Source organism: Gekko japonicus, unplaced genomic scaffold (genome assembly GCF_001447785.1).
Source record: "Gekko japonicus isolate JY-2015 unplaced genomic scaffold, Gekko_japonicus_V1.1 scaffold1341, whole genome shotgun sequence".
NCBI lineage: Eukaryota > Metazoa > Chordata > Lepidosauria > Squamata > Gekkonidae > Gekko > Gekko japonicus.
This window is the reverse complement of record NW_015169817.1, coordinates 197,109-214,805: the sequence shown is the minus strand read 5'-3', so window position 1 is coordinate 214,805 and position 17,697 is coordinate 197,109. Positions and strand designations below refer to the sequence as shown.

The window sequence follows — 17,697 nt, the reverse complement described above, 5'->3', positions numbered from 1 at the left end:
CTCAGTGTTCACTCCAAAGCAACTGGGAGGGGCTAGGAAGCTTCCCACGCCTCTGAGTTCTTCGGTGGCCGCAAGTCCACCCCCCCCTCCTGAGGGGGATTGGAAAGCTAAATACCGTTCTGCCTTCTCCAGTGAGGATGAGACTGTGATTCGTGCCTTTCCTGACTGTGTGCGCGACCCCGAGGGGTTTGTTTACTCCAGCCACCGGCTTTATGTCCCAATTTCTCTTCGCAGGGACATCCTGCACTCTGCGCATGGCTCCAAACTGTCGGGCCACTGGTGTTTCGTCAAATCTCTCCAACTCCTACGCAGACAGTTCTGGTGGCCACACATGCGCAAAGATCTTCTGGAGTTCGTACGCTCTTGTCAGACCTGCGCACTGTCCAAGCCCCAACGGGGGAAGCCGGCTGGACTCCTTCATCCTCTCCCCACCCCTTCCAGGCCATGGGAAGTGGTTTCTATGGATTTCATCACTGACTTGCCTCCCAGCAAAGGGAAAACAGTGATTTGGATTGTGGTTGATTTGTTCTCTAAGCAAGCTCATTTTGTACCGTTCCCTAGCTTGCCCACTGCCCAGGCTTTGGCTAAAGCCTTCTTCGGTAATGTGGTCCGCCTCCATCTTTTGCCTGCCAAGGTCATTTCAGACAGGGGGACCCAATTTGTTTCTAAATTCTGGCGGGAATTGTTGTCTCTCATGGGGGTGGAGCAGGGATTGAGCAGCGCTTACCATCCCGAGACTGACGGACAAACAGAACGTCTTAATCAAACCTTGGAACAATATTTGCGTTGTTTCACAAACTATCAACAATCTGATTGGTGTGACTTGCTCCCCTTAGCAGAATATTGTTATAACAATACGGTTCATTCTTCCATTGGTATGTCTCCTTTTAAAGCTGTATTTGGATACGATAGCCCTCCTCTCCCTTTTCTCGACAGGTCGGGGGATGACTCCAAAACCCCATTCTGATGCGGACTCGTGGTGCCAGTCTTTACAATCAGCTTGGCCTCTACTGTGTCACACTCTTGATTTGGCTAAAGAAAAATATAAAGTGCAAGCTGATAAACATAGGGCCAAAGAATGGGATATCAAACCTGGTGATTCGGTTTATGTTTCCACAAAAAACATTAAAATGTTACGTCCCAGTAAAAAACTGGGTTGGAAATACATTGGTCCATTCAAGGTTCGCAAAGTGTTGAATGGTGTGGCTGTTGATGTACTTTTGCCTAAAAACTTACAATCTTTACATTCTGTATTCCATGTCAGTTTGTTGAAAAAAGATACTGGTCAATGTCAATGGAGGGACAGTAATGTGCAACCACCTCCTGTTTTGGTGGACGGCCAGGAACATTATGAAATTTCTGGCATTCTGGATTCCCGGCTCAAACGTGGTAAACTGTGGTATCTTGTGGAATGGGTTGATTTCGGTCCCCAGCACCGTGAATGGGTGGAAGAAGGGGATATTCGGGCCCCTTATCATGTTCGGGCGTTTCACAAGAAGTTCCCGGGCAAACCTGGAGGTCTCCCGGGCAAACCGGGAGATCTCCCGCCCAGGCCAGGAGACGGTGGGTGAGTGGTATTTTCGGGTGGGCAGTATGTCAGCGAGCTGCCATTTCTCTGGGATGTGTCCCTCTTCCCTCCCTCCCCGTGTTATTCTCTTCTGGTATGCGACTGTAACTGCCAAGCTTCTCCTACAGGTGGACGATGGAGTGTTATGTCTTCTTGCCTTGCTTAATTAGATTCCCGTGTGAACTGAACTTGTGTTTATGGTATGAGCCGTTGGAGTTCTCAGGCTGCTTCGCGCCTTTTCTAATCAACTCCCTTGCGAGGGAGTTTAGCCCATTGGGTTAACCAAGTTTGAAGTTCCTATATTATACTGCCCCTGTGTATTGTAGTCATTCTGGACAATTCTCTGTATGTTCATGATCAACCATGCTTTGGAAATAAATCTTACTTCTTTGGAACGTGGGTTTGTTCTCCTGCTTTGGGGGTCTGACAATGTGGAGGAGTGGAGACTCAAACCCTGTTCTCCCAGATTAGAGTCTACGAACCACTGCACCAAACTGTCTTTCATAAGTGAAATTAGTAAGGGTTGACAGGTAAGATAAGCCTATAGCGGGATGCTGAGAAAGTAGATTGCACTTCTGGAAAAGAAGGAGAGAAAGATGGAGAAAGGAAGGAATCTGAGAGAAGGGAAATGGGCAGAGAAGAGAGTTGCATATGGCCAGGAGCTGAAGTGATAAAGAAGAGTGAACTGCACATGCTACACCCAAACAAAGTAGCTGAATTTATGTAATGTTTCCTCTTGTCTCTTTTGACGCAAATGGCAGCTCGCCGAAAAATATGGAAACATTTACATGCTGTGGATGGGACCTGAATCTGCATTTGTCCTGTCTGGATATGAAGCAGTGAAAGAAGGGCTGATAAACCATGAAGATGACTTTGCTGATCGGCCGGTGACCCCTTTCATGAAAGCTATAGGAAAAGAACAGGGTAAGTTGTTGGGAAGTGTAAGAAATCGGGGAATCACTTGCCCCATGGTCCCCCGAATAAAGATGTCACACAATACTGAGTTGAACTGGGAGTGATTTATCAACATGATTCGAGCCATATTAACATTTGACCCTCTGTGTGGCTGTGATCATATGCACCTTTAGATCTGGCATCGCTGCGAATGCCTGACAGATTTTTTTTTGAATTTTTTTATTGCCTTTATCTCTAATCTTACACACTACATACTAATCCTAAAAACTACAGAGTAGGCAAGGATCATTAATGGAATACTTTTGATTTCATGACATTACCCTAATAATCAAGCTTACATTATATAGTTTGGCATTATGGGATAAAAGAGTATAGTGTAAGTTATTACATATTAGGTACATAGATAGTTCTCAGATCTTCATTTATTTGTTTTCTTTCCTTTACATGTCTTCTTCTTGTTAAAGGGGATTTTAACCTTGTAAAATCTAGGAGCAGCCTCCCCCAGTTCAGATTCAGATTCAGAACCAAAAATATCGCCTAGTGATGTACAAGTAGGAGAGGTACTGTCACTGCTTGTTTTTGCACGTTGGCTTTTATCTTCTGTAATGTTATTGTCCTCTGCTTTTCCTTTTCCTTTCGCTGAGTTTTGATGCTGTTCCAGAAATGTTTTAGGCTTGATGAGAGAGTCAATCTTCTCTTTGTTCCCTTTAAAGTTGAAGATGAGGCCTTCTGGTAAAATCCATCGATAGGGAATTTTATTTTCTTGTAAGAATAATGTAACGTTTCTGTATTGCTTCCTCTTCTTTCTTATTTAAAATGGAATGTCATTTAGAATTTTTGCTTCTCCTCCTTGGATTTTTACAGCTATCTCATTAGTCACCTTAAGTATCAGATCTCTTTGAGAATTTCACAAATATTTTTCCTGGCAAATTATTTTTCTTGACAAATTCTGGATATGTACAATAGACATCTTCGGACAGCGCTCTTCGGCTTTGAAACGGAGATGAGCACCGCAACCCTAGAGTCATTCGACTGGCTTTCGAGCAAGGGGACCTTTACCTTTACTTTACAATAGACCATGTCCATATCTGCTTGTAGTAATTCAAGTTTACAATTTGCCAGTGGAGCTAGTGTTTTGCTTAAGAGTTGTTTCAGGTTTTCATCTGTCTTTTCAGGGATGCCTTGAAGTCTTAGGACATAAGATGATCTTTCCATTTGAAGCTGTGGAAGTTGTTTTTCAGAAGCTTTTTCCTTATCTACTATTTCCATTCTTTCATCTAGTATCTTTGTCTTAAAGTCAATCTTTTTCAGTTTTTTAAGATGTCTTCTCTGTTTTTATCTTAGTCTCTTTAAGCTCTTTCTGCAAAGCATCAAAATTAGTCATCTGGTCCAGCAGAGGGCGCAATGCATCAGAGATCATATTAGCAATGTCTATGGTAGGTTTTGGTCTGGTGACGGGTGATCTTGAGCTGGCAGTTCCTGTGGAAAGTTTCCCTCTGTCCACCATCTTTCCCCCTCGCTGTGTCATTGTTTATGTTAGAAGTAAGAGTTTTTTTTAAAAAGTTCTGAGATTCTTCCATGCAGTGTAAGCTTTGGCTCTCTGTACTCAAAACGTGCTGGATAGCATTTTCGCTTCAGAGTTGTGGCTTAGCACTTAAGTTACGCTGCTTATTTACTTGTTTTGTCTTGGGTAGGGTTACTCCCCCCTCCTCTGGAAGGTTTCTCCCTCCCCCCCTTCAAAGTTTAGGGCTTCACCAATTTTAAAGCTTCATCACTCACGCTTAGTTGCCATCGGGTGTAGATAGCATAGGGGGAGTCTCGGCTATTAGATCCTTTCCTTCAACTGGCATGTGTGACTGCAGCCTGTGAGTACCTACCCACTGGGCTGCGAGAGGCATGCCAGCATTAATTACCTGGGTAATAACTGAGGTTAGATTGGGGTGCTTGGGACTGCTTTTCAGGAACATCAGGAAAAGTGCCAGGCAGAGTCCAGAAGCTGCAGCTTTGTCTCAGCAGAGGCAACAGCCCTTGCAAATCATGACTGGCTGGCAATTTGGGGGGGGGGAGGTATTGACTACATGGGTGGGTAGGGTGGATGTCCACTGCATGGCTTGGACTATTGTGAGTTTGGTTGATTGTGGGGGTTTTTTTTTGGTGCACTATAAATCTGCTGCACAGCTGGTTAGATCCTCCCACAGGTGGAGAGGGAAACCAGAATATGCTGTGAAATGTGCCTAGGTGGCCAGGGAATCCCTGTAAGACTGGGAGGTGGGAGGTATGGTGTGTTAGCCTGAACCTCCTCTTGCCCCATAAAAGGTGGTACCCAGGCCAGGTTAGGGCCAAAGCTGTCATACGGCAAATATAGCCCTCTCTTTGTGCAGTGCTCAATAGCTCTTAGAGAGAAGTCCTTGAAATTATTACACAGGTGGTATTTCACCCCAGTTCACCTTGGAAGAATAACCAACACAAATAATTAAAAATGCAGGAGAAAGTGTAATCAGCAAGGAGATTATATTCATATGTGGTGGCTGTGCCCACAAGTATCACAGTTCTAGGAGAAAAGTTTTGCAGAAATGGCAGAAATTACACATCAAACCATCTTTGTTACACCAGCTTTGGCCCTATTAGCAGTATGGGAGAAACAGAATGAAAAGGTGACTTCTAAAGAACCAATAGTGTTTATGCTATTGGCAGTGCGCAGGACAATTGCTAAAAGGTGGAAAGCTGCAGAATTATTAACATTACACTCATGGTATTCTGAGTTATGGCAGATTGCAGTAGCTGAAAAATTAACAAGTAAATTAGAATAATCAAATCCAAAGCCAAAATGGTAGAGTTTTTTAAACATGGCACGATTTTATTTTATACACAACCCAGAACAATACCCAAAGTATGATTAAACCTTTCCTCAGATTATGGGATAAAGTTAAATAAGCCTCTATACTTTAATCGTATTGTAACTATACATTAATTACACATGTTTATAGGAAAAGAAAAAAGAAGGGGAAAGAATTCCTTCCTTTTGTATTTATGCTGAATGTTGAGCTCTCTACCAATGCCTTAATTTCCTTGTTTTTCACTATTCTTTTCTTTTTCTTGATTTTTTGTTGTTGCTGTAATGTGTATACTGTAGGTTGGTTTTTTATATGGGGAGTGGGGTGTGTACTTGATGTTTATGTCTGTTTTTTATAATTAAATAAAAATTTATTAAAAAAAAGATGGTACCCAAGCCAGGTTAGGGCTAACGTTGGCATAGGGTGAATAGAGCCCTCTCTTTGTGCAGTGCCAAACCGCCCAGCCATGTGCTCAGGACTGCCTCACTGACACAATCGGCTATCACTTCAGAAACAGTCTCAAGCAGACACGTATCTGTCATCGGAAAGGACAATGTCTTAATCTCATCACCCCGAGGGTGTCAACGGACCTCCATTCCATTTCTACATCCCCTAATCGCACCCCTGGTCTTTGCAAGTCGATCCTGGGACCAACCTGGCCACAGCCTATTGTCATTATTGTTTCCTTGAGCACCCAGCCATTAATGGAGCCAAGACTCTGCAATCGCCTAACACCTTGCCAACAAAGGCTTCCCTTCCCCAACCTTGTCTTCTTGTGTCCAAAACCCCTCTAGAGCCATTATTAGCCATCCCGGCCCATCCTGGACCATTTCCCCATTGTGCCCCCTGTCCCGAAGGCACAATTTTTATATATAAGGACTCCAAACCCTGCCATATTTGGTTCAGTCTCCTGAGACACATACTGGCAGGATTCCCATTTCTTTTGGATCTTCTCAGATGTGATTGCCGGCCAAGCGGTCTGCTTCTCTTCACCGCGGACTCTTTGGAAGGTAGCTATAACCCTCCCCAACGCTTCACCCACTTTTGTCACTGACCTCTATAAGATCACTTCACCTCTTTATTTCCTAGCTTTCTGGTGTGTGTGTCTGATATTCCATTGATTAGCTGAATGTATTAGGGTTATATTTTTAATAAATTTCACAAAAGATATTTCCTGTCTGTTGTCTGTGCAACTCTGAGTGGGTTCTGACTTTGGTATAGTTGGAGTACGATCCCTAGCTTGCATACCTATCAAGCAAACCACCTCTTAACTAATTCCCCCATCGTAACTCAGACAGAGACCCGGCGTTGTGCCTAACAGGTGGTGGGCAGAGAGCTAGGTTTAGGTGGTGTTCTTATTTTCTTATGTTAAGAACAGCTGTGCCAGAACTATGGCTTGCCCAAGGTCATCCAGCAGGTGCAAGTGGTGGGGCAGCAATTCTCATCCGAGATTCTTTCTCCTTCAAACAGCTTCCTGCACCAAATATTCCTGGCATTGGATGAGTAGGCCAGTTTGGTTTAGTGGTTAAGTTGCCAGTTTGGTGTAGTGGTTAAGTGCACAGACTTTAATCTGGGAGAACCAGGTTTGATTCCCCACTCCTCCACTTGCACCTGCTGGATGACCTTGGGCAAGCCATAGTTCTGGCACAGCTGTTCTTAACATAAGAAAATAAGAACATAAGAGAAGCCAATGTTGGATCAGGCCAATGGCTGATCCAGTCCAACACTCTGGCCACAGAGTGGCCAAAAATACTAGGTGCCATCGGGAGGTCCATCAGTGGGGCCAGGACACTAGAAGCCCTCCCACTGCTGCCCCCCCCAAGCACCAAGAATACAGTGCATCTCTTGCCCCAGACTGAGAGTTTCTATCTATAACTTGTGGCTAATAGCCACTGATGGACCTCTGCTCCATATCTATATATCTAATAGCCAAGTCGCCCCCGTGCGTGTGCATACCTAATTCCGCGCACTGGGGGCACTTGGGGGGGAGGGAGATTTTTGTGCACACGTGAGACGGTCCCCAGATGTGCACAAAAATCTTAAACCCTGAAAAAAAAATCGGGGGATACTTAAATCCCCCCAAAAGTCACAGAGTGACCCCTGCGTATGTGCAGGGAACGCTCTGCAGACAGCCTCAGTTCGGGGGGGAGTAGAGTGAGCGACCAGTCGCTTTGAGGAGGAGGCAGCAGCAGTGGTGGCGGGGAGGCCCGGCAAGCTCCCTGATGGATTAAAGTACCCTGGTCCTGCTCCTACATTTAAGAACATAAGAACATAAGAGACGCCAATGTTGGATCAGGCCAAAGGCCCATCCAGTCCAACACTCTGTGTCACACAGTGGCCAGAAATACCAGTGCCATCAGGAGGTCCAGCAGTGGGGCCAGGACATTAGAAGCCCTCCCACTGTTGACCCCCCCCCAAGCACCAAGAAGACAGAGCATCACTTGCCCCAGAGCCCCTAGCTATACCTTGTGGCTAATAGCCACTGATGGACCTCTGCTCCATATGCTTATCTAATTCCCTTTTGAAGCCGTCCATGCTTGTAGCTGCCACCACTTCCTGTGGCAGTGAATTCCATGTGTTAATCACTCTTTGGGTGAAGAAGTACTTCCTTTTATCCGTTCTAACCCGACCGCTCTGCAGTTTCATGGAGTGCCCACGAGTTCTTGTATTGTGAGAAAGGGAGAAAAGTACCTCTTTCTCTACCTGCTCTTTCCCATGCATAATCTTATAAACCTCGATCATGTCACCCCTCAGTCGTCTTTTCTCCAAGCTAAAGAGCCCTAAGCGCTTTAACCTTTCCTCATAGGGAAAGTGTTCCAACCCTTTTATCATTCGAGTTGCCCTTTTCTGCACTTTTTCCAAAGCTATAATATCCTTTTTAAGGTGTGGTGCCCAGAACTGCACACAGTATTCCAAATGAGGTCTCACCATTGATTTATATAGGGGCATTATTATATTGGCTGATCTGTTTTCAATACCCTTCCTAATAATCCCCAGCATAGCATTGGCCTTCTTTATTGCAGTCACACACTGTCTTGACATTTTCAGTGAGTTATCTACTACAACTCCAAGATCTCTCTCTTGCTCAGTCTCTGCCAGTTCAGACCCCATCAATGTGTATTTATATTTAGGATTTTTGGCTCCAATGTGCATCACCTTGCACTTGGCCACATTGAACCCCATTTGCCATGTTGACGCCCACTTGCCCATCTTTGACAGATCCCTTTGGAGTGCCTCACAATCCTCACTGGTTTTCACCACCTTGAACAACTTTGTATCATCCGCAAATTTAGCCACTTCACTGCTTACTCCCATCTCCAAATCATTAATGAACAAGTTAAAAAGCAGTGGACCAAGTACTGATCCCTGCGGTACCCCACTGCTTACCACCCTCCACTGAGAAAATTGCCCATTTATACTCACTCTCTGTTTTCTATTAATTAGCCAGTTTTTGATCCATAAAAGGACTTGTCCTTTTATCCCATGATTTTTGACCTTACTTAGGAGCCTTTGATGAGGAACTTTATCAAAAGCTTTCTGGAAGTCAAGGTAAACAATATCTATTGGATCCCTCTTGTCCACATGTTTGTTCACCCCCTCAAAGAACACTAACAGGTTTTTGAGACAAGATCTTCCCTTACAGAACCCATGCTGAGTCTGCCTCAATAGGTTTTGTTCATCTATGTGCCTACTAATTCTTTCTTTAATGATGGTTTCCACCAGTTTACCCGGTATCAACGTCAGATTGACCGGCCTGTAATTTCCCGGTTCTCCTCTGGAACCCTTTTTAAAGATGGGAGTGACATTAGCTACCTTCCAGACCTCAGGAATGGAGGTAGATTTTAAGGAAAGATTACATATTTTTGTCAGGAGATCTACAAGTTCACATTGCACCATTGATTTATACAGGGGCATTATGATACTGGCTGATTTATTTTCAATTCCATTCCTAATAATCCCCAGCATATTGTTGGCCTTTTTTATTGCATTCGCACACTGTCTAGACATTTTCATTGTGTGCCTCACAATCCTCCCTGGTTCTCACCACCCTGAACAACTTTGTGTCATCTGCAAATTTAGCCACTTCACTGCTAACTCCCAACTCCAAATCATTTATAAACAAGTTAAAAAGCATCAGACCAAGTATTGATCCCTGTGGTACCCCACTGCTTACTACCCTCCACTGAGAAAACTTCCCATTTATACTAACTCTGTTTCCTATTTATTAGCCAGTTTTTGATACACAAGAGGACTTGTCCTTTTATCCCGTGACTATTGAGTTTACTTAGGAGCCTTTGATGAGGAATGTTATCAAAAGCTTTCTGGAAGTCAAGGTAAACAACATCTATTAGGTCCCCCTTGTCCACATGTTTGTTCACTCCCTCAAAAAACACTAATGGGTTACTAAGACAAGATCTTCCCTTACAGAAGCCATGCTGAGTCTGCCTCAATAGTTTTTGTTCATCAGTGTGCTTACTAATTCTTTCCTTAATAACAGTTTCCACCAACTTGCCTGCTATCGATGTCAGACTGACTGGCCTATAATTTCCCGGATCTCCTCTGGAACCCTTTTTAAAGATGGGAGTGACATTAGCTCCCTTCAAATCCTCAGGAATTGAGGCAGATTTTAATGAAAGATTACATATTTTTGTCAGGAGATCCAGAAGTTCACATTTGAGTTCTTTCAGAACTCTCGGATGTATGCCATCTGGGCCTGGTGATTTATTAGTTTTTAAGTTGTCCATCAGTCGTTGGACATCTTCTCTCATCACCTCAGTCAGATTCAGGTCTTTCAACACCCCTCCCGAAATCAGTGGTTCTGAAGGGAGCAAGCATTTCTCATCTTCCACAGTGAAGACAGAGGCAAAAAATGCATTCAGCTACTCAGCCATTTCCTTATCATCCTTCAGTACTCCTTTTACCCCTTGGTCATCCAAGGGCCCTCTGACTCCCTGGCTGGTTTCCTGGTTCTAATGTATTTGTAGAAAGGTTTTTTGTTGGTCTTTATGTTTTTTGCAATATGTTCCTCATATTCCCTTTCTGCCTGCCTGATCACAGACTTGCATTTTATTTGCCATAGCCTGTGTTTCGTTTTATCAGCCTCACTGAGACTAGCTTTCCACCGCTTAAGGGAATCCTTCTTACCTTTTACAGCTTCCATTACTTTATTTGTTAACCATGCAGGGTTTTTTTCTATACCTATTTGTGCCTTTCCTAACCTGTGGTATATATATTTTTTCTGAGCTTCTAGGATTGTAGTTTTAAATAGTCTCCAAGCTTCCCCATTGGTTTTGACCCTTTCCACTTTTCCTTTCAATTTCTTCCTCACATGTCCCTTCATATCAGAGAAGTTACCCCTTTTAAAGTTAGAAGTTGTTGCATCAGTCTTTTTGGGCAACTCCCTATTTATACAAATGTTAAACTCAATAACATCATGGTCACTGTTCCGAAGTGGTGCAATCACTTTTACATCTCTCACCAGGTCTTGGATGTTACTTAGGACCAAATCCAGGATTGCCTCTTCCCTGGTAGGTTCTGTGACCATCTGTTCCATAGCACAGTCTTTGAAAGTGTCTAGAAACTCAATCTCTTTTTCCCGACTAGAACACCTATTGACCCAAACAATGTGTGGGTAGTTAAAATCACCTATTACGACACAGTTATTTTGTCTAGCCGCTATCTTTAATTCATTCATCATTTTATAATCCTCCTCTATCTTTGGATCTGGTGGGTGCTAACAAACTCCTTTTCGGCCCACTATTTCAACCCATAACATTTCCAGAAGTGAATCCAATTCTCTTACCCTCTCAGTCTTACTGGACTGTATACCCTCTGTGACATACAGAGCCACCCCACCTCCAACCCTTCCCCCCATCCTTTCAATATAATTTATAACCAGAAATCACCATATCCCCCTGATTTTCATCCCACCACGTTTCTGAAATACCCACAATGTCTATTTTCCCACCCCCAACACCAAGCATTCCAACTCTCCAATTTTACCTTGGAGACTTCTAGCATTTGTGTATAAACACCTAGAGTTTCCCATGCATGTTAAGCCCACAAGCTTCCTCTTGCTGCCCCGAGACCTTGAGAAAGAGCCATTTCTGTCAGAGCTCTCTCAGCCCCACCTACCTCACAAGGTGTCTGTTGTGGGGAGGGGAAGGGAAAGGAGATTGAAAGCAGCTCTGAGACTCCTTTGGGTAGTGAAGGGCAGGGTATAAATCCAATCTCTTCTTCTTCTAGGCCTGGCGTGGGGTGCCAGAGAGAGGGTCGGAGTCTTGCTGGGTTACCATCCACCCATCTTAACAGCTGACTCCCTGCTGAGGCTGGTAGAGGCAAGGCGGAGTGGGCCTTGCATTTTCCCAAACTGATAGTCTTGGGGGGCTTCAATGTCCATGCCAATGCTGCCTTGCCTAGTGTCTCCTTAAGACTTTATGACTGCCATAGCCAGGGGTCGTTTAGTAGAAAAAGAGCTAGGGGAACTCATTAGCATAACTCATTAGCATATACCACACCCCCTGACATCATAAGGCCTGGCGGTGGACCTGCAAGGCCGGTGGGAGTGCGAGGAAGTCCCGCCAAGGCCCTCCCTGGCCCCAGGCAGGCAGGGATGGGGAGAGGCAGGGAGGAAGCAACTTACCCTCCCTCTTCTCCTGCCTCCTCCTGGCTGAATGAGGGCCAGAAGCGGGGCAGCTGGAAGCAGGGGGGGGGGCTTCGTTGTGTGCCCCACCCCCCGCACCTCACCTGGGGGAACTGCGATCCCCCGCGTTCCCCCCCAAATCAACCTCTGGCCATAGCATCCTTAGGACTCTCCCAGGTTGCATGCTGCAGACAGTTCTGGCAAGGCGAAGGGATGTTTGGTAATATCCCATCATTTTAAGGCATTTCCTGAAACAGACCCTGAAAGCTCTTTTTCAGGCACCATCGAATACTATATATTGGAGGAGCTGCTGCCAACTTGGTTCTGCTGCACTCGCCACAACTGGCTGAAGCATCAGAGGTGCTTTCTCACAGTGGACATTCTTGATCATTACAGGTACACGCAGGCAACAAAATACACTTAGCTGTCTTGGTATGCAAATTAGGACCCTCAAGGCAACGTTTGAAAAAGACAATGAACAGATCAGATTAGAAGGCAAATGGAGCTGGTCAATATCCGAGACATGTCACTGAACCAGACAGGGGCCCATTCTGCATCTAGCATTCGCCCCATTGTTTTACCAAACCCACACGGGAACAGAAAAAAATACAGCTGAAAACCACATTCAAATCCCCCGAGCCAATGCCACACTGACTGCAGAGCCACCCATGAACGGCCATAAAATGGCCATAAATCTATGCAGACTGTGGTGGCTCAAGTGGTTAAGACACTGAACTGCAGGCTGTGGAAGGTCAGTAGTTCAGCGGTTCAAGACCCGAGTTGCTGCATGACGGAGTGAGCTCCTGTCCCTAGTTCCAGCTCCTGCCAACCTAGCAGTTTGAAAGCAAGAAATTGCAAATAGATAAATAGGTACCACATTGGTGGGAAGGTAACAGCGTTCCATGCACCTTGGTGTTTAGTCATGCCAGCCACATGACCATGGAAATGTCTTTGGACAGCGCTGGCTCTTCGGCTTTGAAACGGAGATGAGCACCGCAACCCTAGAGTCTTACTCGACTGGCTTTCGATCAAGGGAACCTTTACCTTTACCAAAAAACTGAGAGATCAAAGGAAGTGAAACCGGCATGCAGTGTGGAGGCTACCATAAAATCCGACAATCACAGAAAGTGAAAGTGGCATGCAATGTAGAGGGGAATCTCTGTTCCAACGTGGGTTTGGTAAAACAGCGGAGCAAATGCTAGAGGCAGAATGGGCCAGGGACTGTTTCTGTATGAGCATTGCAGTTGTCTGGTTTGTAGAGAAGGGGTAGCTTTTCAATACGTATGCATATTTAATCAATCAGCTTGATGTTTTCTAGGCTAAGTTAAACTCTTTTTGAAACGTAATTTCTTTCAGTACTAATTTTTCATTTATTCTTCTGCGCCTTAGGTATCATATTGTCAAATGGCCACACGTGGAAGCAGCAGAGGAAGTTCGGGCTAGCCACCATGCGGAAGCTGGGACTGGGGAAGAAAGGCGTGGAGCACCAAATAGAAGAGGAGGCCCATCAGCTTGTTGAGACTTTTGCACGTGCAAAAGGTATATGATGTCAGGAAACTGGGCTGACCAATGGTTCCTGTAGACCATTTTTTACTTCCCACTGAAGTCTGGATTAATTTACCTGTCTAGCTCAATCTCATCAGATCCCAGAAGTTAAGCAGGGTCAGTCCTGGATAGTATTTAGATGGGAGACCTCCAAGGAACACCAGGGTCATGACACAGAGGCAGGAAATGGCAAACTACCTCTGAACATCTTTTGCCTTGGAAACACTGTGCAGTCGCCATAAGTCAGCACCGCCACACTGGACTATAAATAACCAGTAGCTTAGAAGTTACCATATCAGTTATAAACTAGAATCTCCTGCAAATAAGCTCTGGGGTTAATGGGGTGGGGAACAGGTGGGGAGGCAAGGGGTCTCCAGCATGGTGTAGTGGTTAAGAGTGACTGACTATAATCTGGAGAACCAGGTTCGATTCCTCACTCCTCCACATGAAGCCTGCTGGGTGACCTTGGGTCAGTCACAGTTCTCTCGGATCTCTCTCAAACCTTCCTAACAGCATATAAAACCGAAGTCTTCTTCTCTTCTTCCTCCTCCTCCTCTATAGAAGAAGAGAAGACATTGGATTTATACCCCGCCCTTCACTCGGAGTCTCTGAGTGGCTTACAAACTCTTTTCCCTCCCCCTCCCCACAACAGACACCCTGCGAGGTCGGTGGGGCTGAGAGAACTCTTTCCAAAACTGCTTTTGAGAGAACAGCTCTGACAGAACTATGGCTTGGCCAGGGTCATCCAGCAGCTGCAAGTGGAGGAGTGGGGAATCAAACCCAGTTCTCCCAGATTAGAGTCCGCGCACTTAACCATGACACCAAACTGGCTCCCCTATCGGGGCCCCTCCATTATCCTCCTGCCTCTCCTGCATGAGAAGCACCAAGCTATTAAATGTGCCCCCTAGCATTTTATTGTGATTTCAAAATGATTTTCCTTCGGCCCCCTTCAGGAAGACAGTTGACCACAAAAAAGCAACATATAATTCTCTAAACTAATGAACTGATGATTTCAGAGTGTGACTGTATCTAATTCAACATGGCAAATCATCTGGTTAGAAAGATGGTAAAGGGACCGCAAGCCTAATCTGAAACGGAGTCATCCCAATTGCTTTGTTTCTTCATCAGCTTGAAAGACTGTTTTTGTATCTACCTTTTAAAAAAGTCAACCACCTAACAGCAAGTGCCCCAGTGGGCATCTCCACCACATACAGACAAACATAGGTCCAATCTGCATTGGTATTTCTCACCATTGTGCCAATGATCTCACATCGTCTCACAAATTTCTGTCTGTATTTCATGCCACATCCACTCTCCTATTGCTTCATCTCAGCATCGGCTGTCTGCATCGTTTTGTTGCCATTTAGTAGTGAGTCCGAGGTCACTACAGCATCTCACCGCCTTATGTGAACGTGGTTTTTAGGTGGTACAACTGCTTCTCTCCACCGTCGAGCCGCTGTGAGCAAAAAGCAGACAACTGGAGCTGAATTCTCTCCCCCACATCTTTTCTAAGGAGATACACGAATTGTCACAAAGGAAACAAGTTAGCTGAAATACCAGTTGTCTGCATTTAAAAGCAGCCAGGGAACATTTGGGAGGGCTGGGGTGTTGTTGGGGGGGGGGGGGTTGGAAGCACAACCACCACTGAACCATTTGTTTTCCTGGGGCAGTCTCCAGAACCATCTGCCTGGCAACTGCTGGGTGTTTTGTGTTTTTTAGCCATCTCGTTCTGTCTTTCCTACCCCCCTCCTGCCTCCCCCTCTGCCAGGTCACCCCCTTTTACTTTTTTGGGGGGGGGGTCACAGGAGCTATTTCCTGCCTGCAGTGCAGCACAGTGCAGGACCCTGCTGATGCCCCTGGGAGGTCCCTCCTCCCCAGGGCCGGCTCACTTACTAGGCAAACTAGGCATTCACCTAGAGCCCGCCGGGCCTTAGGGGCACCAAACGCCCCCCGTCAAAAGCCCCCCTACCAAAACCCTCTTCCTCGCCTCCCCTCCCCCGAGCGCCGCCGGTCATATGAAAGGTGAGCAACACTGATCTGCCTGCCAGCGGTGGAGTTGCACTGCGCTGCACCATCTGGAGCAGGCGGGCCGAGGAAGGAGGAGGTGGCTCCACGTGGGAGGCCCGCGACTGCCGACCACAACTAGCAAGCTGCAGCGGAGCCGGAGGGGACCTGACCTCACCCCCAAAAAAGGCACAGTGGCTCCCCAACCCAATTCAGCCTGCGGCAAGGCTGCACGAGGGAAGGGAGCTCGCTTCTGTACCAAGCCCAGCAGGCTGGGTCCATCCGGGGGAGAGAAGTGGGAACTCCATGGGCAGAGGCCCTGGGGTGGGGTGAGCCAGGCAGCCGGGCTTCTCCTGGAGACTGATGATGCGCTCATGGGTGCCCTCCCGATTGGCTCCCGCGGGACGGTGGATGGGGGGACGGCTCGTCAGCACAACCATAGAGCTGCTCGAGAGGCAGTGCTGAGTCTGCAGGGAGGGCGAGCAGGAGAGGTGCTGAGGCAGCCGGAGATGTGTCCAAGATGAGACCCTCCCAGCTGCCCACCTGGGTGCTGCTGGGCCTGGTGCTCAGTCTCCTCCTGCCAGCAGGTAGGGCGGTGGCATCTCTGTCTCCCACCCAGGGCCAGCCAAAGGGATCCCCGTCCCAAGGCAGATCAGGCGCAGCGACCCTCATTCCGATGGTGGCAGGAGATGTCATGGGAGCAGAGTGCCCCCCAGCGTGTGCAGAGAAGTAGTCAAGGTGTGGAATGCCCTCCTTCCCTCCAGGCACGTGGGGGGACGCAAGAAGGTAGCCCCGCCTAGGGCTCAAAAAAAAAAACCTGGGCTGGCCCTGCTTCTCCCCCCCCCCTCGCACACTCTCCCTAAACAACTTGTGTCCTGATGCAGACCAAGGAGAGCTTCATACTGACCCAAATGGGCAGCCGGCACCACAGCAGCACAGAACAGCTGTACATAGCAAATGCGGATTGGGCCATAGTAGATGCACTCAAACCCCCTCTCTAGCTCTTCTTGTGAGTACAAACACAGAGAGCTTCTCATTCAATCCCCACCCCCAACTGGAGAACTTTTCAGGAGGTGAGGATTCCTGAACCTCCCAAATTCCCCAGAATTGATTCCTGAAATGGTATCAATTCTCTCAACATTTTTCTGAAGAAGTGTGCTTTGCACGTGAAAGCTTACACTTGGAATAAAACTTTGTTGGTCTTTAAAGGTGCCACTGGACTCAAACTTTGTATATGTTGTACATTTCAGAAAATACCTTGATAACGTTTTTTTTTTAAAAATATATTTTCTAATATATAACCAAGTCTTAAGACTGCAAAGGAGTCACTTTCTCTTACCAAACCCCACTAATGACGTTCGCTCTGAGTATTCACAGAAGGGGATAAAAATATTAATATTTTGCAACCAACTTTATTTGCAGGGCATCCATTTGACTCTTCAGTGCCCATCACTATTTCCGTCTCCAATGTGATCTGTCCTGTGGCTTTTGGCCTTCGGTTTTGGGCTGAAGATAAAGAATTCCTCAAGATGGTGGAAGCCATTGAGTGTATCTCAAAATTTCCAGCTACCATCTATCAAAATGCAAGTCATTTTCTCTCCCCCCCCCCCAATTAGGTCAGAACGGTGTTTGTGTGTGTAAAACACCATCGAGGCAAGTGATTAAGCTGCGGTGGTTTGCCATAACCTTGCTCTGCAAAATCTTCCTAGGCAGTCTCCCATCTAAGTACCAACCCTGATTAGCTTCTGAGAACTAACAAGATCAGGCTGTACCTGATCACTGGCACTTTTTAAGCAGTGTCTGGACAAACACTTGTCTGGGATTCTCTAGTCTGATCCTGCATTGAGCAGGGGGTTGGACTAGATGGCCTGCATGCCCCCTTCCAACTCTGTGATTCTATGATTCTATGATACGATATCATTCCACCAGTGATGGCCCCAGGTTTTTTCACCCACTAGGCAAGGATACATTCTGGCGCCCCCCCCCCTGTGCGGGATGGGGGCGGGCGCCAGAGCCGCAGTGGACAGGCCAAGGGGGGGGGAGCTGCAAATGCATGCGGGGGGATCACTTGAGGGAAGGGGGCCTGTGCCAGGCTGCAAAAGGAGCTCCAAAGAGACCATGGGGAGGGGGTGGCAGAGAGCGAGCGGCACTTTCCCCTCATTGCCAGAGACAGAGCAAGAAGCCGGCAA

General features: G+C 46.5%; 1 protein-coding gene across 1 annotated transcript in view; it reads left to right on the top strand.

Annotated features, from left to right (window-relative positions):
- Positions 1–17,697, top strand: part of LOC107115475 (cytochrome P450 2J2-like) — a 51,599-nt gene that overhangs the window by 19,909 nt on the left and 13,993 nt on the right. Inside the window, exons 2-4 of the mRNA XM_015417194.1 lie at positions 2,329–2,491; positions 13,349–13,498; positions 16,931–17,091. Of these exons, the coding sequence (XP_015272680.1) occupies positions 2,329–2,491; positions 13,349–13,498; positions 16,931–17,091 (474 nt within the window). The remainder of the gene's footprint in view (positions 1–2,328; positions 2,492–13,348; positions 13,499–16,930; positions 17,092–17,697) is intronic.